Source organism: Schistocerca piceifrons, chromosome 2 (assembly GCF_021461385.2).
Source record: "Schistocerca piceifrons isolate TAMUIC-IGC-003096 chromosome 2, iqSchPice1.1, whole genome shotgun sequence".
NCBI classification, from domain to species: Eukaryota; Metazoa; Arthropoda; class Insecta; order Orthoptera; family Acrididae; genus Schistocerca; species Schistocerca piceifrons.
The window spans coordinates 675,260,127-675,285,003 of record NC_060139.1 but is presented as its reverse complement, the minus strand read 5'-3'; the positions used below and the strand labels follow the sequence as shown (position 1 = coordinate 675,285,003).

The 24,877-nt window shown below is 39.9% G+C and overlaps 1 protein-coding gene across 1 annotated transcript in view; it reads left to right on the top strand.

Annotated features, from left to right (window-relative positions):
* LOC124776511 (intraflagellar transport protein 140 homolog) overlaps positions 1-24,877 on the top strand; it is a 249,038-nt gene that overhangs the window by 164,894 nt on the left and 59,267 nt on the right. Inside the window, exons 16-18 of the mRNA XM_047251534.1 lie at positions 3,990-4,276; positions 8,963-9,239; positions 16,019-16,179. Of these exons, the coding sequence (XP_047107490.1) occupies positions 3,990-4,276; positions 8,963-9,239; positions 16,019-16,179 (725 nt within the window). The remainder of the gene's footprint in view (positions 1-3,989; positions 4,277-8,962; positions 9,240-16,018; positions 16,180-24,877) is intronic.

The window sequence follows — 24,877 nt, the reverse complement described above, 5'->3', positions numbered from 1 at the left end:
TGTTAACAAATTTGTCTTCTTCAGAAATGCTTTCCTCGCCATTGCCAGTCTACATTTTATATCCTCTTTACCTTGACCATCGTCAGTTATTTTGCTCCTCTACTACTTTAAGTGTCTCATTTCCTAATCTAATCCCCTGAGCATCAGCTGATTTAATTCAAATACATTCCATTATCCTTGGTTTGCTTTTGTAGACATTCATCTTACACCTTTCTTAATGTCATCAGCAAACCTCAAAGTTTTTATTTCTTCTCCATGGATATTAATTCCTACCCCAAATTTTTCTTTTACTTCCTTTACTGCTTGCTCAATATAGAGATTGAATAACACCGGGGATAGGCTACAACCCTGTCTCACTCCTTTCCGACCACTACTTCCCATTCGTACCCCTCAACTCTTATAACTTCCATCTGGTTGCTGTACAAATTGTAAATAGACTTTTGCTTCCTGTATTTGACCCCTGCCACTTTCAGAATTTGAAAGAGAGTATTCCAGTCGGCATTGGCAAAAGCTTTCTGTAAGTCTACAAATGCGAGAATGTAGGTTTGCCTTTCCTTAATCTATCTTCTAAGATAAGTCACAGGGTCAGTATTGCCTCGCATGTTCCAACATTTCTACAGAATCCAAACTGATCTTCCCTGAGGTCGGCTTCTACCAGGTTTTCCATTCGTCTGTAAATAATTCATGTTAGTATTTTGCAGCCATGGCTTATTAATCTGATAGTTCGGTAATTTTCACACCTGTCAACACCTGCTTTCTTTGGGATTGAAATTACTCTGTTCTTCTTGAGGTCTGAGGGTATATTGCCTGTCTCATACATCTTTCCCACCAGTTGGTAGTGTTTTGTCAGGGCTGTCTCTCCCAAGGCTTCAGTAGTTCTAGTAGAATGCTGTCTACTCCCAGGTCCATGTTTTGCCTTAGATCTTTCAGTGCTCTGTCAAATTCTTCACACAGTATCATATCTCCCACTTCATCTACGTCCTCTTCCATTTCCATAATATTGCCCTCAAGTACATTGCCCTTGTATAGACCCTCTATATACTACTCTTTCCACCTTTATGCTTTCCCTTCATTGCTTAGAACTGGTTTTCCATTTGAGCTCTTGATATTCATAAAAGTGGTTCTCTTTTCTAGAAATGTCTCTTTAATTTTCCTGTAAGCAGTATCTATCTACCCCTAGTGTTATGTGCCTCTATAGCCTTACATTTGTCCTGTAGCCATCTCTGCTTAGCTATTTTGCACTTGCTGTCGATGTCATTTTTGAGATGTTTGTACTCCTCTTTGCCTGCTTTATTTACTGCATTCTTATATTTTCTCCTTTCATCAATTAAATTCAGTATCTCTTCTGTTACCCAAGGGTGTCTACTAGCCCTCGTCTTTTTACCATTCTCTGCTGCCTTCACTATTTCATCTCTCAAAGCTACCCATCCTTCTTCTGTTGTATTTCTTTCCGTCATTCCTGTCAGTTGTTCCCTAATGCTCCCTCTGAAACTCTCTACAACCTCTGGTTCTTTCAGTTTATCCAGGTTCCATCTCCTTAAATTCCCACCTTTTTGCAGTTTCTTCAGTTTTAATCTACAGTTCATAACCAATAGATTGTGGTCAGAGTCCACTTCTGCCCCTGGAAGTGTCTTACAATTTAAAACCTGGTTCCTAAATCTCTGTGTGACCATTATGTAATCTATCTGAACCCTTCCAGTGTCTCCAGGTCTCTTCCATGTATGCAACCTTCTTTCATGATTCTTAAACCAAGTGTTAGCTATGATTAAGTTGTGCTCTGTGCAAAACTCTGCCAGGCGGCTTCCTCTTTCATTCCATACCCCATTCCATACTACTTTTCATTCTCTTCCTTTTCCTACTATCGAATTCCAGACCCCATGACTATTAAATTCTTGTCTCCCTTCACTATCTGAATAATTTCTTGTTTTGTTTCTCCTAATAATGATGTCCTCCCGTGTAGTCCCTGCTCGCAGATCCGAATGGTGGACTATTTTCCCTCTGGAATCTTTTACCCAAGAGGACACTATCATCATTTAACCATACAGTAAAGCAGCATGCACTGAGGGAAAATTATGGCTGTAGTTTCCCCTTGCATTCAGCCACTCACAGTACTAGCACCGCAAGGCTGTTTTGGTTAATGTTACAAGACCAGATCAGTCAGTCACCCAGACTGTTGCCCCTGCAAGTACTGAAAAGGCTGCTTCCCCTCTTCAGGAAGCACATGTTTGTCTGTCCTCTCAACAGATACGCCTCTGATATGATTGCACCTACAATACTGCTACCTGTATCTCGCAAGCCTCCCTACCAACGGCAAGGTCCATGGTTGATGTAATCAAACACCAAATATTTAACAACATATATCTTTTGTAACTGTGTGCAAGTTTTGAGTATCAAAACATCTGACTTCAGCTACCTTCTCTCTACATTGGAGTCACATAGCACTGAAGTTCTAACTACTTGTGACAGAAAGCAACTATACAGTAGTATTAAAAAAATATTGTGAACTCATACCTAGGACATTAACTGTGAACTATTTGGAAATGTGGGCCTTCCATGTTGGTCACATGAAATATTGGTGCTCCTGTGCTGTATGAAAGAGATCCAGTTTACAGTGGTGTGACTTTGACACTTCCTTGTACATGGCCATGCAGTGCCTGTAGGTAACAATGATGTGTTCTGTGAGTTTTGAGCTAATATTAGGTAGCATCCCAGTTTTATTTGATAGAGCTGATATCGAGACAATTTGGAAGCTAGAGCATCGACAGGAATTCATCTTCCTGTTGCTATGGTCCAGACTGTAGGCAAACTGTTCAAAATATTGTGCTGAATGAAATTCAGCCTGAAAGACTGCAGAATGTGTTCGCGATTTTAAGGGAATATTTCTAATTTTATCTTAATTGTTTCAAGATTCATATGTACTTCCGTACACCAGGGTTGCATGGAACCAAAAGCAAATTGAAATATTGTAGATAAATATTAAGTTTTTGAAATTGTTAGTGCCACTACTGAAATCTAAGCAAGAAGCAAGGGAGAGGAAAAGGTACAGAAAAGTGAAAGAAGGTGTTGGCCCATATAGACATTGGAAATATGACGAGAGGAAATCATGCATAATTTACCTAAGATTTCATTTTTTGTTTATTGTTAGAGTCATCTGATTGTTTGGAATGAATGGAAGCTGCACTGTAGAAAAAGAAGAAAAAATTCAATTGCATTTTCAGTCCATATACGTGATACATTAGAAAGAAGGAAATGCAAGATATTTAAGTAAGTGAGGGAAACTAACTGTATAAGCCACTTGAAAATTAAATTCGGAAATTTGTGGTAAGGACTATGGGACCAAACTTCTGAGGTCATTGGTCCCTAGGCTTACGAACTACTTAATCCAACTTAAACTAATTTATGCTAAGGACAACACACACACCCATGCCCGAGGGAGAACTCGAACCTCCGACGGGAGAAGCCACGCAAACCATGACGAGATGCCTCATACCACACGACTACCTCACACGCAGCTTAAAAATTAAGAAAGTACAAATAAGCAAAATGAGAATATGTGAAAGAGATATGGCATGAAGTGTAAAAAGATATGATCTTAGGAAAAACTCATTCTTGGTACAGTAACATTAAATATAATTTCTAGAAAATAAAAGAGAAGATGCTAACCGAAAAGTTTTGTGAGCTGTGACGTGACTGAGTTTGAATGACTGCATTTTCCTTAATTTATTTCAGTGTCTGTTATGGCTCCTGTACACTCATTGATTGATTGATTGAGGGGGATTATGGGACTGTAGTAATCATTGTTGCAGATGTAATCTTTACTAGCACTTGTTTCTTTTAGTTTTAACAATTTATAATTGCAGTTTCAATTGTTTCTATAAAATGAATTTTCTGAGATAGCAACTTGTAGAGTCAGACTATGTTGAAGTATTTCTTTACAAGGAACATTTTTCTGTAAGCATAATTATCTAATTATGCGGTGATTATTTCAGGATGAAGCAATGCAACTTTTCAGACAGTGTGGTCGACATGATCTTGAAGCACGTGCATTGCGCAGTTTGGGCCAGTGGGAAGAAGCTCTTAAAGTGACGGAACAACATGACAGAATTCACTTACGTAACATGCGCCATCGGTATGCACTGAACTTAGAGGCACGTGGTGACAGGCGAGCTGCTCTGCAAGCCCTAGAACGTGCTGATACCCACCGAAGTCATGCTCCAAGGCTGCTTACTGATAATCCTCGTGCTCTTGAAGCATATGTACTTCGTGACAGAGATCCGTAAGTTCATATGCCATGCTTCTCTGTTAATTGCCATTTTTCCAACAGAATTGGAGAGAAGGGAGGAAGAAAGAATAAGACAGTTACAGTGGATAGATGTGTCTGTATTAATAGCTTTGTATGATTTTAGTGGAACCTTACTACCTGTTCTGCAGTCTGTTGATGCCAACAGCTCAGAATGGCATTTAGGAGATACAAACAAAAAACAAAATAGTAGTTCTATTTTAAACAAAGAAAATGTGCTGAGATGCTAGATTTCAGCATTTGCCCTTTGAAAGTACTTTCTTGTTGCACATTGCTGCTACCAAGATTCATTAGAGCAATACTTATGATGTGCCTACTCAACTGGGTGATGATGTAGATTACAGTAGAAGAAATATGATGTACCTCATTACAAGAGTTTGATGGTAGAAATTGGGGTAAAAAAAATCGACACTATTGGATGAGGCTGTGATAATCGCCATGAAATGTTCACTCTAAGTGTTAATACATTAATGGGGATAATTGTGTTCAGTGATCTGAGATACTAACCCTCCCACCCCTCCTTTTTTCCAGTTTTATTTACATTTCCCATAGAGTTAACCCATTCTTATTTCTCACCTGATTGAATGTCATTTTATTCCTAAAGGTTGATAATCATTGTTCACACTGAAAGTGTATATAACTTTGAGCATGCTCTGACCTTCATTTGAACAAATCCCTAATATTCATTTTATGAGTAATGCATCTTGATTAAAATAATTTATTTCATATCTGTGTGTCAGCTCTATAATATTTGATTTTAACAATATTAGGGAAAAGACAGATCGCTACTCAGTGTCAAGATGACATGGTGAGTTGCAGGCAGGCACAATGAAACAACTGTTACACATTTAACTTCCATCAAAGCTTTCTTCAGAAAACAAAACGTACACACAGTCACAAAAGCAAGCACATTTCACACATGTGTCTTCCACCTGTGGTATCTCGGACTGGAATGCAACTTGTCATATTGAGTGGCAGTCTGGAATAGTGGCAGAGAAGGGAGAGTGATAGTAGGGTATGGATGGAGGGAGAGAAGAGCACTGTCTGGCTGATCCTGCAAGGACTGTAGGAATCAGCATGGGTTTCGAAAGAGATGATCGTGTGAAACCCAGCTCGCGCTACTCGTCCACGAGACTCGGAGGGACATAGACACAGGTTCCCAGGTAGATGCCGTGTTTCTTGACTTCCCCAAGGCATTCCACACAGTTCCCCACAGTCATTTAATGAACAAAGTAAGAGCATATGGACTATCAGACCAATTGTGTGATTGGATTGAAGAGCTCCTAGATAATAGAATGCAGCATGTCATTCTCAATGGAGAGAAGTCTTCCGAAGTAAGAGTGATTTTAGGTGTGCCGCAGGGGAGTGTCATAGGACCGTTGCTATTCACAATATACATAAATGCACTTGTGGATAACGTCGGAATTTCACTGAGGCTTTTTGCGGATGATGCTGTAGTATATCGAGAGTTTGTAACAATGGAAAATTGTACTGAAATGCAGGAGGATCTGCATGGAATTGACACATGGTGCAGGGAATGGCAATTGAATCTCAATTTTAGGAAAGTGTAATGTGCTGCAAATACATAGAAAGAAAGATCCTTTATCATTTAGCTACAATATAGCAGGTCAGCAACTGGAAGCAGTTAATTCCATAAATTATCTGGGAGTAGGCATTAGGAGTGATTTAAAATGGAATGATCATATAAAGTTGATCATCGGTAAAGCAGATGCCAGACTGAGATTCATTGGAAGAATCCTAAGGAAATGCAATCCGAAAACAAAGGAAGTAGGTTACAGTACACTTGTTTGCCCATTGCTTGAACACTGCTCACCAGTGTGGCATCCATACCAGATAGGGTTGATAGAAGAGATAGAGAAGATCCAAATGGAGAGTAGCGCGCTTCATTACAGGATCATTTAGTAATCGCGAAAGTGTTACAGAGATGATATATAAACTCCAGTGGAAGACTCTACAGTAGAGACGCTCAGTATCTCGGTACAGGCTTTTGTTGAAATTTCGAGAACATACCTTCACCAAGGAGTCAAGCAGTTTATTGCTCCATCCTACGTATATCTCACGAAGAGACCATGAGGATAAAATCAGGGAGATTAGAGCCCACACAGAGGCATACCGACAATCTTTCTTTCCACGAACAATATGAGACTGGAATAGAAGGGAGAACCAATAGAAGTACTCAAAGTACCCTCCGCCACACACCGTCAGGTGGCTAGCGGAGTATGGATGTAGATGTAGATGTAGAGGTAGATGTAGATGTAGATGTAGACTGCCAGGCACAGTCTCTGAAGGTTGGAGGGGAAGGGGGAGGCTGTCAGGAAAGGAGAGAAACAGGGAAGGGGAAGATGGGTGGGTGCATTGACAAAGGGCCACACATACAAAGAGGGTGAGGGGACATGAATAGAGAGGAGGTGATACAGCAGAGGCGGCCAAGACTATTGGGTGGAGGGAATGGCCAAGATAATTTCAGGAGCGGAGAATGTGCTGCTGTGAGGATAACTTCCCCCATCTACATAGTTCAGAAAAGCTGGTGGTGGATGGGAGGAGCCAGATGGCCCAGTTTGTGACGCAGCCACTGAAATCAGGCATTTTATGTTCATCTGCATGGTGTGCTACAGGGTCAACTCTGCTCTTGACCACAGTTTGGCCTGGCTGTTCATTCTGGTGGACAGCTGGTTGATAGTCATACCAATATACAAGGGATGCCCAGAAAGTAATGCACCACATTTTTGTCTTCGACAATTCTTTATTGAACATAATGAGAATTACACACACAACACACAAAAGAATGGCATTTTATCTACACACCCTATTTTTCCATATAATCTCCATTCCGTTCTATGGCCTTCTCCAGCCCAAAACAAGTGCGTGTATATCCTGTTGGTACCAAACCTTGTCGTGGTGGCAGAGCCAGTGCTTCACTGTGTGAATCACCTCATCGTCCTCAAAATGTCTTCCACGAATGGTATCCTTTAATGGCTCAAACAAGTGGAAGTTGGAGGGGGCTAGGTCAGGGCTGTAGGGTGGATGGGGTAACACCGTCCAACCCTGTTTTGCAATGTGTTCAGCAATCCTCAGACTTATTTGAGGCCAAGCATTATCATGTTGCAGAAAAACATCTCTGGGGTTGCTGTGGCGCCAAAGTTACCAGAAGCACATCTTGAGTTTTGTTAATGTGTTGACATATGCTTCTGAATTAAAGGTACTGCCTCTTGGCATCACAACATTGAGAATCACACCTCCACAGTCCCAGAAGACAGTGATCATGACCGTACCAGCGGAAGCAATAGCTTTGAATTCTTTCTTCTGTGGGAAGTGGGAAAGGTGCCATTCCATCGACTTTTGTTTTGTTTCGGGCCCAGAATGGTGAACTCAGGTTTCATCAACTGTCACAGTCTGGGACAAGAAGGCCTCCCCCTTAGCTTCAAAACGTCACAACAAATCAAGACAATGTTTTTTCTGCGCAATTTGTGATCCACCATTAGACACCACAGGACCCATCTTGCACACACACTTTTGAATATCAGAGAGTGTGGATAATTGCATCCACACTTCCTTTGCTGATTGACAGATGGAGCGGCAACTGCTGAATTGTAATGCCTCTTTCCTCAGAAATGACATCAGCTCGCTGCAACATGTCAGGTGTGACAGCTGTGGATGATCTCCATGACCGTTGCAAATTGTGGAGCTCTGCCAAACTGCCTTCTGATGACCTCACCCTTCATGCCCAGTGACTAACTGTACATCGGTCGAAGCAGATGCTCCATAGCCTTTGCATTAGCATTTTTGAATATTCCCAACAGTTTCTTCCTCTGCAGTGAGAAATTTAATGACGGCACGTTGCTTGTAACATACATCACCTGTAGACACCAACTGTCCTGCAGCTACGCTATGTGTCAGAAGTATTGGAAACTTGGCGTGATCCCTCAAGGGACTTCAAAGAATACATATGTAACGTTTCGCATTTGTAGCATTGTTTCCACCTGAAGAAAAAAAAAAAAAAATGTGATGCATTGCTTTCTGGGCAACCAGCGTAAAAATCTGTGCAGTGATTGCAGCAGAGCTGATGTGACATGGGTGCTTTCACAGTTTGCTCTGCCTCTGATGAGGTTGGATAAGCTGTGACAGGATTGGAATAGGAAGTGCTCCTCCTCTCCTTTTTGCACCCCTTGTTCTTCCCTCCCCCTCCTCCCCCTAACCCCTGTCTCTCTACCCTCCAACCTTCCGACAGTGAATCTGGCAGTCTTCTCATGCCTCCATCTAGTCCCAGCACACACTGCCAGACATTGCTTTTCCATCCCCCCACTCATACCCTGCTATCTCTTCCCCCCTTCTCTGCCCCCTCTCCAGATTGCCGCGCAGTGTGACAGTTGTATTCCGGTCCTAGCTGCCAGAGATGGCAATCGTGTGTGTGTGTGTGTGTGTGTGTGTGTGTGTGTGTTTTCTTTTGTGAAGAGGCTTTGGCTGAAAGCTAAATGTGTAACAGTCTTTATGTTGCACCTGTCTGTAACTCAACGTATCATCTTTACAATGAGTAGCAGTCTATCCTTTTCCTAAAATGTCTGATATTCCAACCTGGATTTTCTGATATTTGATGTTAAAGTTTACAAAAAAAATCAATTATTTTTCTTCTTCTTCTTCCAGGCAACTACTTCGTTGGTGGGCACAGTACCTGGAAAGCATGGGCCAGTTGGATGAAGCGCTGTCTCTGTATCGTGAAGCAAATGATTTCTATTGTTTGGTACGTGTACTGTGCTTTCGTGGTGACCTGGATGGAGCAGCAGAGGTTGCTCAAAGCTCTGGAGACCCTGCTGCCTGCTATCATTTGGCCCGGCAGCTAGAGTCTCAAGGGCAGTCAACAGAAGCAGTAGGATTTTATTCTCGAGCTCATGCTTACAGCAATGCTATCCGTATCTGCAAAGTGAGTAAATGCAATTTTTATTTTAGTTAATGTTTTTGTAACCATAGTTTCATGGTTAATTTAAGTTTCCATAATATACACTGTGATGAAGGCCACTTGAAGCAGTGGCCAAAATGGTGGTTCATCACATCACAGTATGACACAGTCTACAACCCAGAAGAATTTTATGAAAATGCTTGTTAAAACTACACTTGTATTTAAGAAAATAATGTCATGAGACATGCATGACATTTTGAATAACCTGCACATCCTAATCCATCCCCAAACCATTCCCACTCCCAACCACTTGCTGCAGCGGTCATACCCCTGTGGAAGACCCAGTAGCAAGATCTGTGCTGCAAGATCTGTCCAATCTATCCACCCAGTACTTCCTACACAAGTTGTGTTGCATGCTTATCCAACCCCATCAGACACAGGGCTCCTGTGAAAGCAGCTAAGTCATATACCAACTCTGCTACAAACACTTCACAGCATTTTATGTTGGTATGACAACCAACCAGCTGTCCACCAGAATGAGTGGACACCAGAAAACTGTGACCAAGAACAAAGTTGACCACCCAGTGCTAAAACACACAACTGAACACAGCATGCTTGATTTCAATCTGCTTCACAATGCTGGTCATCTGGATCCTCCTTTCCACTACCAGCTTTCTGAATTACACAGATGGGAGGTATTCTTGCAAGACATCCTTCATTTCCCCTAACCCTCCTGCCCTCAATTTCCTTTAACCCATTGTCCACACACTCTTCCTTCAACAGTTTCCCTTTCATTGCCGTGTCACCCCCTCCCATCACAAGTCTTCAGTCACCTTTCTTATGCACTACACCCCACCATCTCCAGTACCTGGCTAGCGAGTGCACCTGCCATCTCTCTCTTCCTCATTCCGAGCCAGAAATCCCGCTGCCTCTCTCCAAGTTGCTACCTATCCATCCCAACCCCTTCCCTTGCCTCCTGCCTCTTTCTCCCTCTACAAGAGTGTGTGTGTGTGTGTGGGGGGGGGGGGGGGCTGGGTGGGGGGGGGGGGGCAGGTGGGTGGGTGCACTGGTGCGTGCACACACACATGTGCATGCATATTTGAACTCTGCCTCAACAAAGGATTTATTCTGAAAGATAGGAAGTTTTCTTTCACTTTTCTGTGTGCCTGTCAACGACTAAATGCTTTGGCTATTTGGTGAACTGTCTCCCTTAATCCTAAATTATTTACATTCTGCCAGAAGTTTCTACATATTTAAACTTGAACTGTTGCCATTTTATTATTGCTTAATTCCCTGAAATAGAGACTTTTTTATACCTTAAGAGTAAATTTTATCACACACTCTCTTCACATTCCCACTCCTGTGATCTGCTGTTTTCCCATGGGTCCTTTAACTCATCATCTTCAAGGAAAAATGACAAAGTACAAAAGTTTACATTGAAGTGTACTATTTCACTGCAGCTGATATGGATTGCCTGCTTGTTTATTAACCTGCAATATGTGATTTATCCATTTCATTACATACAAGTTTTAATCATTTTATTTGTTGTACAAGAGTCATGTCAAGATTTACAACGAAACATTTTGATAAGAGTAATTCAAAAATTTTATATTATTTTACACACATTACTGTGATACAGCTACACAATACTCATGAACTAAGATCCATGTTGATTATATTCCTGCCTTTAGTTTACTGTAAATTTGTAACCACTTGTACTTTGACATTGTGGCATAGACTGTTAAATGGTATGCAGGAAGTTAAATGTTCTCTATGTGGTGAATGCTGCAATTGTACCAGAAATGGGAAGCTTACATTGTATGTTTTTTTAGTTAAAAAAAGAACAAGACTATATCAGTAACTTTATGATATTTTTTGAATTCTCCTGGAAGATTGTGCCATAACAAGCAAACAACTCAAGGTAACAGTGACAGACTATATTTTTGATGTCCATGTTTGTGGGACCTGACAAAACACACATTAAAAATGTGAAGTTATTCAATTTATTTGCTGAATAGTCTATGTGTATCTTCAGTTTACATTATTCTCAAAATATAGGTGTAAAAGCTTTACATGGTTTGCCTCTGTGATCTTCTGATCAGAGCAGTTTATTTTTGTCCCTCTCTTTTAATGATTTATTCCCAAATTGCAGCATCTGGGATTACTGACATGCAGATTTAGTCCATTTTGATGGAAATAGGAGTCAAGCTTGCCTAAAGCATTTTTAGTAATTTTTGTAACATTTTCAGGAATCTGATTTTCAAAGAGAAATGATGTATCACCTGTAACTAAGACATGAATGAACATCAACAGTAAGTGGTGGGCCATTTACATAGAATAGAACAGATAGAGACAGGAAACTTTCATTAAAATTATTCTGGAACAATGTGTCTCTCCTATCAGATATTAGTTTTGTAGGGCAGAGAATTGAAAGAAGAGTAAATAAAGAAAACAGACAACAGTTTATAGAAAATTAGATGGGAAAAAAATGTTAAAATCAAAATGCAAAAAAGTACAATGCAACAAATTCTCTGTATAATGCAAATTCTCTGCAATTTTGTCATCCTTTAACCCTTGTCTTTCGATCTCAGTCCCTTTCTCTTCTGTGTGCTCCAAACTCTTCTCCTCTCATGATCTTCTCTTCTTTATGCTCCAAACTCCTCATGACCCTCTCTTCTTCATATGCTTTCTCCCATGGCACCATCTGACACCCTAACACATCTACAGTCTTTCTTCATGCCACTCTAAAGTTATCATTCAACGTGCTACATCGTACAGGTCATAACACTGAAAAAGTATATGTCCTTATAGAATAATTAGCTACCACTATGGCTTGATAGCAGTAGCACTAAGTATCTACAGCAACATAACGCGTTCGGTGTAGCAGTAATAAATCTCATGAATCAGTCTCTATATTAGTGAAAATTAAGAAAAAAAAAGTGTCTCATAGGAAATGAGACACTTAAAGTAGTAAAGGAGTTTTGCTATTTAGGGAGTAAAATAACTGATGATGGTCGAAGTAGAGAGGATATAAAATGTAGACTGGCAATGGCAAGGAAATTGTTTCTGAAGAAGAGAAATTTGTTAACATCGAGTATAGATTTAAGTGTCAGGAAGTCGTTTCTGAAAGTATTTGTATGGAGTGTAGCCATGTATGGAAGTGAAACATGGACGATAACAAGTTTGGACAAGAAGAGAATAGAAGCTTTCAAAATGTGGTGCTACAGAAGAATGCTGAAGATAAGGTGGGTAGATCACGTAACTAATGATGAGGTATTGAATAGGATTGGGGAGAAGAGAAGTTTGTGGCACAACTTGACTAGAAGAAGGGATCGGTTAGTAGGACATGTTTTGAGGCATCAAGGGATCACAAATTTAGCATTGGAGGGCAGCGTGGAGGGTAAAAATTGTAGAGGGAGACCAAGAGATGAATACACTAAGCAGATTCAGAAGGATGTAGGTTGCAGTAGGTACTGGGAGATGAAGAAGCTTGCACAGGATAGGGTAGCATGGAGAGCTGCATCAAACCAGTCTCAGGACTGAAGACCACAACAACATTAGTGAAAATTATATCAAAATCCCTGCAGTAGTTCCTGAGGTTAGCCTTCATGTACAGGCAGAAAAACACAATGGGGGACCTTAATTTATAATATGTACAGAAGAAGAACATATGTATAGATTCTGGTGATAATACTTTTGTGGCTCATTGACCTGGTGCAAGTATTTCAATTGGATGCCACTTTGGCAACTCGTGTGACTCTAACCTCCCTCAGTTATCTTACTGGGTAAAGGATCTACAGTTTAATGTGGAATATGAATCACATATTGTTTCTGCTGAATCTCCACATCATTGACACATGAATGTTAGTTTAGAAGGAAGACCAAAAAATCTGGGATTCAGTCTCTTGACCTTTCAGTTTTCAGGCTTGTGTTTTATCGCTAAATCATCAGACCTGACCTAGATTCTAGTGAAGCTCCTTTGCTCTTTGGAGTTGCAGCAGCTGTTTGCTTTAGCTTTTTCTTCCACGACCTCTGTAGTTGACCAGCTCATAGCTCCCATTATTGCTATGAGATGTCAGTCCAAATGAAGATTAAGTGTGGAAGAGATGACAATACACATACACACATCAAAAAAAGTTTTGCATCACCTCAGTTCTGAGAGTTCCAGAACCTGTACAGAAAACTGGAACAGAGATCAACATAAACATCATTTCCGCCCTCTTTATTGCTCATGAAAACCACACATTGCATGTTGTACCTCCATACAGCAAGACCTTCAGAGGTGGTGGTCCAGATTTCTGTACACACCGGCACTGCCAATACCCAGTAGCAAGTTCTCTTGTATTGATGCATGCCTGTTATTTGTCATGGCTTACTATCCACAAGTTCATCAAGGCACTGTTTGTCCAGATTGTCTCACTCCTCAACTGTGATTCGGCGTAGATCCATCAGAGTGGTCGGTGGGTCACATCGTCCATAAACAGCCCTTTTCAATCTATCCCAAGCATGTTCGATAGGGCTCATGTCTGGAGAACATGCTGGCCACTCTAATTAAGCGATGTCGTTATTCTGAAGGAAGTTGGGAGATGTGCACGACAGGGGTGTGAATTGTCATCCATGAAGACAAATGCCTCGCCAATATGCTGCCGATTTGGTTGCACTACCAGTTGGAGGATGGCATTCACATATCATACAGCCGTTATGGCGCCTTCCATGACCACCAGCAGTGTACATCAGCCCCACATAATGCCACCCCAAAACACCAGGGAACCTCCACCTTGGTGCACTCATCGGACCATGGTATTGACTGTCTAGGCATGGTTGAACTACAGACAACATGAGCCGTGTACCTCCTTCCTGGTGGAATGATGGGAACTGATCAGCTGTTGGACCCCCTCCGTCTAATAGGTGCTGCTCATGCATGGTTGTTTACATCTTTGGGTGGGTTTAGTGGCATCTCTGAACAATCAAAGGGACCGTGTCAGTGATATAATATCCGCAGTCAACGTCTATCTTCAGGAGTTCTGGGGAACAGGAGTGATGCAAAATTTTTTTGATGTGTGTATTACACACTCATCATTACTCAGCAGTAATAAATTACATACACAACCTCCCTCATGAACCAGTCTTTCTGTTAGTGAAAACTATATAAAAACACGTAAAGTATTTCTTGATATTAGGCTTCACATACAGACAGAAACTGCAGCGGTGGACTTTAATTTATAATACATGTTGATTTTCCTGAAAAATTGCAAAAATAAATAAATAAAAAATTTGGAGTTTGCTGTGTTGGGTCGTTGTAAAAAGTGGACACAGCTGAAAGGACTTTGGAGTGCCCAATATCTGCACATTATTTACAATTAAATGAAGCATTCCTGATTAAAAAGTTCTTTGCTGAAAAAAAGAAAAGAGGGAATATACTGGAAAGTCATCAGTGTTGATTATATTAGGTTGGTGGATAAGTTCATAGTGTTTCTGTTTTGCATGTTAGTATTCCAGTTACGATGGGTTTATTTGTCAATTTTCATTCTTTATTTCTAGTTCACTGTTGATATTTGCATTCACATATTGTCATTTTGTCACTTGGGGATAATGAGAGGAACTGTGAATGCTAGAAAATAAAGCACTAAGTGGAGAAATCAGAAAATTTCCAACATATTCTTCCATTTGAATTCAGTAGAAAGGTGACAGCAGTGGAGACATCCAAAAACATTTGTGCCATGTATGGAGATAATGCCAGTGGGCAGAGCACAGCAAGAAAATGGTTTTTCATTTCAAGGATGATCATTTTGAGATTAATGACTCTCCGTGTTCAGGAAGTCTTTTGGGATTTGATGGAGATCATTTAAAGACATTAATCCACAATGATCCACATCATTGTACACAAGAATAGGCAAATACGATAACTGTGATCATTCCACCATCATGTGACATTGTTATGCCACGGGAAAAGTTCAAAAATTGGCTGTATGGGTACTGCATGCTCTAAGCCAAAAACACAACAATCAGCAAGTGGCCATATTTGCATGTCTGCTTACTCGCCATCAATTGGTTCATGAACAACACTGACCATTCCTATACTTTGTCATTACTGGTGACAAGAAATGGTGTCTTTATGCTAACATAAGGAAAATAAATTAATGATTGAACCCAAACACAGCAACAACTTCCCATACGAAGACCTGTGCACATCCACAAAAGATAATTTATGTATCTGGTGGAACATTGGCAATATGGAGTTCTAGAAATTGCTTCCCCAAAGTGTAACCATTACTGCTGACACATACTGCCAAAAACAGAGATGTGTTTCAGATGCAATCCGAGAACAATGGTCAGGAAGACTGCATGAAGTAATGCTCCTCCATGATAATGCCTGCCAGCATTCAACTAGATTGACAAAAAACACTATACAGGAGTTGGTCTGTTAAGTCATTCCATACCCACCTTATTCAGCTGATGGTGCACCCTCAGATTTTCACCTTTTCCGTTCTCTATTAAACAACCTTCAAGGCTCTTCCTTTCTGGATGAAAATGTGCTCTGAACATGGTTCGATGAATTCTCTCAAAACCAGGTGATTTTTACAGTCACACAATTGCAAAGGCAGACTGTTGTAAATAGTGGAGGAGGAGAATATATTATAGATGACTAAAGTTTCTGTTATGTGTATTTGTTGTGTTTATTAAACTTATGGAAAAATGTTATGAGCTTGCGCACCAACCCAATAATTACAACCTGAAGTAAGTAAAAACTTTGAAAGCATAAATTATTCACATCCTCTGAATTACACAATTCTATCACATAGGAACAAGGCCTGGATGATCAGCTCTGGAACCTTTCATTACTAGCAGGACCTCGAGACCAACTTGACGTAGCCCGATACTTTGAGAAGAGCTTTCCAGACCGGGCAGTTCGTCTTTATCATCGTGCTGGGATGATACATCAGGCTGTTAACCTTGCATTCAGGTGATCTTTTTATCAACAGTGTATGCATTTGTGTGTTCTTTATATTTGGTTTGTATTGTATTGGTTTTGGATGTGTACTATCACAAGACTGTTATTTCAGCGATAGTTTGTAAGTTTGATCCTAGGATTACCTCAAAACTGCCGAAAACTGTTCAGTTCTTTATATATGTCATTCACGTCAATAAGCCACAAACAGGTCATTGGGTTCAAATTTTGCATTTGACATGCATCTTGATGTGTTAATCCAACCTATGTTTCAAATATCCTACTATGAAAAAGAGAAAAAGTATGAAAACCTTGCAAACAATCATTTCTAGATTAGATGTGTCTACACATACAGTGGCATGTATGTACTAGCATTTTTTCACCCTTGGGACTCTCCATCACCGTATCATCTCATTCTACTGTAAAACTAATGACAAGTGATCAGTTCTGCCAACTGTTTTATAAATAGTGTTCATATTAGTGTTATCAAGGAAAAAAAATCTTGAAGCATAACTTCATTTCCTAGGCTTTAGCTTATTGCTGGTGGAGGGCCTTTATTAGATTCCAAAGTTATCGAATCCCAGGGATACTAGAATGAATTAAAACAAATAAATATGCAAACATAGCATTAAAACATTTAGATAGAAGCTTAAAAATTTTATTTAATCAATACAGCAGTGAAGTATGAAAAAAATGTCTATTTTTAATAACATGGAAAAATCTTTGTTTTTAATAACAGAACATAAAAAATCATGGTTGATAATTAAATATTGCAAAATTTGACATTTTTTTTCTTTTCTGAAGTAAATGTACTGTCAGTCTGAGGGCAGCAGTTGACTAATATTGGCTATATGCTGTGGCTCTCATTGCAACTCTGGGTTCCATCACTAAAAATGTTTCCTGCTGTCACATACGTGACAAACTTTTCCATACATTCAGGTCATTTTTAAGTCTACAATGTGGTACAGTGCCACAATCAAAAAAATTTGAAATCTCTTTTTCAGCAAACATTCATTGTTCACAGTTTATTTCTGGTCTGCCTCCAGAAAAAAGACATCTGTTCTGTTCAAGGTCTGGATCACAGGAGAGAGAGCCAATTGCATTCTGCACTGCAGAGTCCTCCAGATTCCAAGCACATTACCTGTATCCCATGCACATTGTTGGCTAAAACTGATGGCATGGTTTCTCTAGCAATTTCAGCAGAGGACTGAAGACATCTCTTGTCAGAAACTTTAACTGGATGGAACTGCCTCATGTCTGAAAGGCAGGCAACTTGTGTCATGTAGGCACAGTCAAAGTTGTTGTGGGAGACAACTTGTAAAGATTTGTCTGGGCCTTTGAAGCAATTTTTTTAAACCAATTCCCTAAAATATCCCTTGACTGGCTACCATCCTGTACACTACCCATGTAGCACAAGCCCTTAGAGTTGCCTACTATCTGTCCCTGCTTCAACATTATGTTTATTACTAATCTCATTTCTGCTACTCTTCAATACTTTCATCTTTCTTTAGTTTACTGTCCGTCTCTTAGACTCAATATCTTTAATTATTGTTGGATATATTTCTGTCTTCTCCTAAATATTCTGCGGATGGAATAATGTTTATTCCATTCAACAGGTCCTGTAATTCTTATTCACTGCCAGAAAGGACATCTGTATATCCAACAGTGATTCTGTTTCCTTGTCCATCCCAATTATTGATGTGGAGGAAAGGTCACAGATACTCGGGCATCATACCACCGCTGCAGGTTGCTCCCAAGGAGGGCGTTGCCATGGACATGTCTCGTAAGAGCATCCACTGATGTGACAGTCTGATGGCCAGATAATTGATCCTAAACTTTATTTTCTGTTTTTTGTGTATTGTTCTTGTCACAAGTGGATGCATGAGCAGTTAAGCTGGTTGCATGGTAATTCTCATACACATCTATATTTACTATTGTTGTGATTATGTAGACTGTACACTAACATCAATAATGATTTGGTTGTTGCTTCCCCCATGATTTTAGTAATTTTAAAGGAAGTTTATGTATGGCTTCTGCCGTGTTTGATACCAAACCTTCCAAAGCTCTGTCGAACACGTACTCTAATACCGGATCACCTGAACTGACACAATTTAATTTTGTATAAATCCAAAAAGACTATTCCTCCTCCTCATAGAGGCCCTCTGTGTACTCTTTCCTCTCTCTCCTGTGTTTAACACTGGAATTTCTTTTGCACTCTTAATGTTGATGCTTCTGCTTTTATTTTCTCCTAAAACTATTTTGACTTGTTTTCTGTATGATAGATGTGTCAATTTGATGACCATTTTCTTCTTTATTTCCTTAGATGTTAGCTGCAGCCATTTCACTTTAAGTTTCTATGTACTTCGTAAGATATCATATGTTAGAAAGGTGATCATTCATGAATCTGTACTGCTTTATGTCCAGAAGTTCCATCCCCCCCCCCCCCTCCCACTCACACTCTCTCTCTCTCTCTCTCTCTCTCTGGTGTATAATTTTGCTCATCTGTACTGTTGCCCTTCTTATACATGTGGTCCAGGATGGACTAACAACAATACGAAAATGACACGTTGCTACTTACCACATAGAGTAGCCCTTGAATCGCAGATAGACACAACAGACAAAACTTGAGCAGTTTAAGGTTGTTTTAACAACAGGCACTTACACAAGCTTTCTGGATCTATATGATTCACTACTAAATGCTCTGATGATGGCTATACTGGAGCTGAAATCTGGCTAGATCGGCAATAAAATAAGACTGATACACAGCTGACTGCTATGTTCATCCCTGATTGGAGTCATTTCACAGTTGATGAGCACAATGGTTCCTAATGGAATCCAACCTGATTTTTCATGGTGTTTGCGTATCATATATCTGAAAAGGGTTGTGGGAAACAGTGTGGTATTTACCTTGGTGGATGTGGAAAACGTCCTAAAATCCACATCCAGACTGGCTGGCACACTGGTCCGTTAGGTAATGTGTGAAGCAGATTCGATCTGAAAGTGGGTGCATTAATGCACTCTGTTATCGAGGTGAGTTACTTCTTTGCCTGTCATGTTTCAACTAAATGATTTTGTAAATAGAAAGATAACAAATGCTCATCTGGGTTTATTGACTTTAGTAACCTTCATGGTTATAACAGTGTCATGGCTGCTAGTCTGTACCACTTTACTGACACTGTCAATAAGGCTACATCTGTTTGTAGCCACATGCTCCAAAATATTATCAGTGGCATAAGGGCTGTAATACTGTTTGCTGGAGACAGTTTTCAGAAATACCACTCAATACTGCCTGTCCATTCCACTAGTAATGAATGTGTAGCTGTCCTAATCGATATTCAGAATGTTAAGGTCTCCTCCTACTGCTAATGTGTGATCATGGATCACTTTCTCTGAATGATTCTGCAGCTGTTTAACTCCCTCTAGCATACTTACTTTTAGTGTTAGATTCCATTATTGCATTGCTTATTGTTCTTTCTCACCACTTACTATTTTTGTAAAATACATCATGTTATTGTTTAAGGAAAATAATAAGCTTTCTCAGGACTTTTATGGTAAAATTGAATGATTCTGCAACCATGATCCATTTTTGAAAAGCTTTTTTATCTTTCTTATTAGATGGATCACGTTGGTTGTTTGCAGAAATGACGAGTTTCCCATGAGTAGTTTTTGTTGAACAATGTACAATAAAGAATTGTGTGTAGTATTTATCTATACTATCCTTTAAAGAACAGAGAAATGAAAGTTATGCACAACATCTAATACTGGTTGGTCAGACAGTCTGAAAAGCTTGTAAGGGTGTTGCAGGGGTAGTCATGATGAGAAATAATTGTTAAGAAAAAAATTGATACACTGTGTAGTTTCCAAGTCAATCAGGCCACTGCAAATGCATATTCATGCTGTCTGCCGGAGACGGTGTTGTGAAACATGTTCTTCATTTGGTTTCATAAAACCAAATAAGAGAGCAATGCAAAAAATGGACATTGGATAGTGGTAAGGATCGAACCCAAGCCGAAGGCTGAGCAGTCTCTTGCATATCTACGTGAACAGCTGATGCCAACTGTATCTGGCCATTTGAATATGCGCATGCAGCAGCCTGATAGGCTAACTTCAATGTTAATTAACTCATAAATATCACAATGTATCAAACTTTTCTCTTAACAGTTATTTCTCAGCACAACCTACACTGCAACACCGGTACAAGCTTTTTGACTACCTTGTATACGTAATGTAAATGATAGATTTATTTTCTTCTTTGGCATAATGCCAGTGAACTGTGTAGTTAAACAGAGTAATGAATTGAAAGAAAATTAAGCAGCCAGGAAAAACACAGAAACTGAAAAAAATGCTTAAATTATCATAAACTAAAATAAAACGATGGAAATTCCAGGTAGAAATATCAGCAATCTAGGAAAAGACAGAGTGCTACTTACTGTAAAGAAGACACGTTAACTTGCAGACAGGCACACTTGAAAGACATTTACATAGAGTTTTCAGCCACAGCCTTCATCAGTAAAGAGAGACACCTTTGACACACACAAGCAAGTACACCTCACACACATACAAATGCCATCTCCAGCATTTCCGGCTGGATTGCCAGCTTGCTTATGTGTGAGAATGGTGTGTCTCTCTCTTTACTGATGAAGGCTGTAGCCAACAGCTCTATGTGCATATCTTTTAAGTGTGCCCCCCTGCAACTTAATGTGTCTGTAAAGTAAAATTATTTTTTTATGTCTTCTTATTGTGACCATCTGCAGGACACTGATTTGCACAGCAGGATTTTACACTGCAATAAATATACATGTTGTGGGATGAAAACATCCAGTTTTAATGTCCAATTCCAATTGTTCTAAGGAACATTGAACTGCACAGTGAACCAGTGTATTCAAGGACCACAATAACCTTCAAAAAGTGTTCCAAAGCAGGCTATGCCTTTAAAGAATTGTTTAATTGTTTTTCCATGTAAATACTTTTGGAGTAAAGAAGACCATTCACCAAAATGCTGCCGTTTTGAATCTTCAATAGGCACACACAAAAGAAAAAAACTTGCTAGCTTTCAGAGTATTTCATTTTTAGCTAGAGTAAAATTCACAAACACACGCACACACACACACATTCACTCACAAGGGAGCGGGTTCATCTAGCTGACCCCATGTAGGGGCACAGGCACATATGTATATTTGTGTATGCTTGTACTCTAGCTCAAAAAAATATTACTCTGAAAGTTAGCAAGTTTTCTTTCTTTTTGTGTGTGCCTGGGCAACACAGTGCTTCTGCTTTTCGGTGAATGGTCTCCTTTATTCTAGAAGTATTTAATTGTTTTTTCCATAGTTGACTTGAATTAGTGCTCCAGCTTTGAAAAGAAACAGAAAAGACAGTTTTCTAGTTTTCATGAAGCTGATACTTGACACAAGTGTTACAACATTTCCAGTTATGAAAGCGTCATTCTTTCTCAGTGAGTTGAACTGATATTAAGTTCGTGGGTTTCCAACTAGGTAAGCTTATTGAACACCTTTAAAGTACCTGAGTGTCATTTGGCGTCCACTCCACATCCCTTTGAAATGTCTCATCTGGGCATGCTCACAGAAAATTGTGGTCAGAAATGGGTCCTATGATGAGCTCAGCTGAAAGCCTCTGCCTCTGTTTAGGGAGTCTTTACAGCTGCTAATTCGATGGGCTCCTTCATAATGCTGTTACAGAATTCAGTGGCCATGCACAGCAGTGTAGTCGATTCAGAATTAAACATTTTGTCCAAGGTGGTAGTACTGGGCATGCTGCTTCAGTACAGCTGTACTGATTTAATTTGCCTCAAAGATGAGTGATAAGGAGGTTACCAGTTGCAGTCAGCAGTTGTCAGTTTTCTTGGCTCTCATACAAAGTTAAGCAAAAGATGAAATAATGGAAAAAACTATGTAACTTAATATTTGCTATGAAGTTACATCTTAGTGTTAAGCAAAATTGAATTATCTGCCTTACTCCCTTGCTCTTGAGGCCTTAGCACATCAGATGTTCTTAGCTGTTCATGGTATTTATTGAATTTTATATACTCCTCACACCCTAATAACTTCCAGCAGTAATTAACAGTGCACCGAACTAGATGAGTTAGTTTCCTGCTTTGTATTAACTTGGAGGGTAACTGATTGTAGTAACTTGAATACTACAGGAGAGTGTTGTTACCGTAGAGTCTTGTATTGATTGCACTCTGGCGCTTCCTGTGATTTCACTAATTAGTGGCAGGCTAGGGTGAATATGTTGTGTCTGCTTCTCTAATACATATTAAGAGCTTTAATTAGCACAAAATAAAGCATCTGGATGTTTATTACTCATTTTAAACTTCCATAATTCAGTCTGTTGTGAGTATTACATGACACATATGTAACTTCACAGAAAGAATTTATCAACTCTTCATCATGAAGACCTGTGCAGGACTGAGGCCCTTAAATTTTTCAAGCATTTTTGGAAGATGACTTTTAACAGTTGTTAAGTAATGTATAAAATGCATATTTGAACCATCAGCTGCTTTTATTGTAAACCCAAATATCAACCGGTTTCAGTCTTTGACCATCTTCATGGATACTATAGGGGTAAAATGGTTTAAGCCACCACATTATATTATTCATTACTTTAAAATGTAATGCACGCCATGAATGTAAAATACACAGAACTTTTAGAAGCAAACATACGAATACTAAATATACACAGACAGGACTGAAGAGAAGATCGGGACTCTTGATCTCCTCAACACTGCTCTGTGTACATTTAGTATTTGTATGTTTGCTTCTAAAAGTTCTGTGCTTATATTAATATTCATGGCAGGCATTACACATTATTTAAGTAATGACTAATGTGATGTGGTGACTTAAACCATTTTAACCCCATAGTATCCTTGAAGTTGGTCCAAGATTGAAACTGGTTGGTATTTGGGTTTTAAAAAAACAGCAGCTGATGGTTCAAATGTGCATTTTATACCTTAAATTATAGTTTCATCAACAGCACTGAGTACAGTGTGGCACTAGTGTTGTATTTTTAAAACAGATACCTGTTTTCTCAGAATATTCATTTTCATTGGTATAGTGACTCTTTATTCAGAATAAATTATATCTTCAAAGATGACACTTTGAGTTGCAGACAGGCACAATGAAAGGACTAAAACACATTAAGCTTTCAGCCAAAGCCTTCTTCAAGAAAGAAACCACACACACACACACACACACACACACACACACACACACACACACACAGTCACAAAACGAGGCATACCTCATGGATGCATAACCGTCGTCGCTGGCAGCTCGACACAGGAAGTATCTGTCACAATGAATGAAGGCATCAGTTTGTAGTGGAGCATGGGAGGACAAGAGATAGTAGGATAGGAGTGGGGAGAGAGAAGAGTGCTGTTTGGCAAAGCATGCTGGGACTAGATGGAGACATGACAAGACTGTGGGATGCAGCTTCAGGAGACTAGGGGAGGGAGGTGGTGGGGGGAGGAGAGTGAAAAAGGAGAGGAGCAGAGAAGGAGAAAAACAGGTGGGAGCATTGGCAGAGGGCAGCACACAATGAGGGAGAGGGGACTTGGATAGGGAGGTGATACAACAGAGGGAATGGAAACTATTGGCTGGAGGGACAGTAGGCTACCGTAGGTTAAGGCCGGGATAATTACGGGAGGGAGAATGTGTTGCAAAGATAACTCCCATCTGTGCAGTTCAGAATAGCTGGTGATGGAAGGAAGGATCCAGATGGCTTGGGTAGTGAAGCAACCATTGAAATCAAGTGTCTTATGTTCAGCTGCATGTTGTGCCACAGTGTGGTCCACTTTGCTCTTGGCCACAGTTTGGCGGTGGCTGTTCATCCTAGTGGACAGCTGATTGGTACCGTATTTACTCGAATCTAAGCTGCACTCGAATCTAAGCTGCACCTGAAAAATGAGACTCGAAATCAAGGAAAAAAATTTTCCCGATTCTAAGCCGCACCTGAAATTTGAGACTCGAAATTCAAGGGGAGATAAAAGTTTTAGGCCGCACCTCCAAATCGAAACTAAGTTGGTCCATTATGATACGAGACACAATTGAGGTCGAATGAATGACGATACAGCTACAGTAGTTTGGTTCGAGTCGTAAGCTTAGCAGTTAAGCTTTACCAGGTAGCCATTGCTATGTGTCAGGCGCTCCGTCCATATTTATACGGGTACCCTTCCTTCTTCAAGTGCTTCATCTGGTTTGAACTTATTTTTCTTTGATCTGATAAGTGCCGTTATGTGTTTACGCCACTCTAAGCTGAAAATGCATTACTGTACTGTGTCATGCATTGTTTGTCGCATTCTGATAATGAGTGTTTACGGCCTGTAGCCGCTCGCGGCTTGGCTTGCTCTTGTGCGCGGTTACTTACACTGCTGCTTTCTTTGATAATGATCAACAAGAACCAAATAATAGACTGCATATGATGGAAGATGTTCTGAACGAGAGTTTAGCGAACATTTTTCTCCGTTTGAAAATGTTTGCAGACACCTCTTTAGTGCATTATATTCTGCACAGAAATTAGTCATCTCAGATTTAAAAATCTAGTCAATTGCCGTGCTTCATTTCTGACTGTATCACTATTAGGCATAAGAATAATACGAATATAAACATGACATGATTTGTGTATTCTTCCGTGTTTGCTGTGCTCTCGCTCTAGTTTCGTAGTTTATTAGGCGGACAGGATTTAAATGAGACAGCAG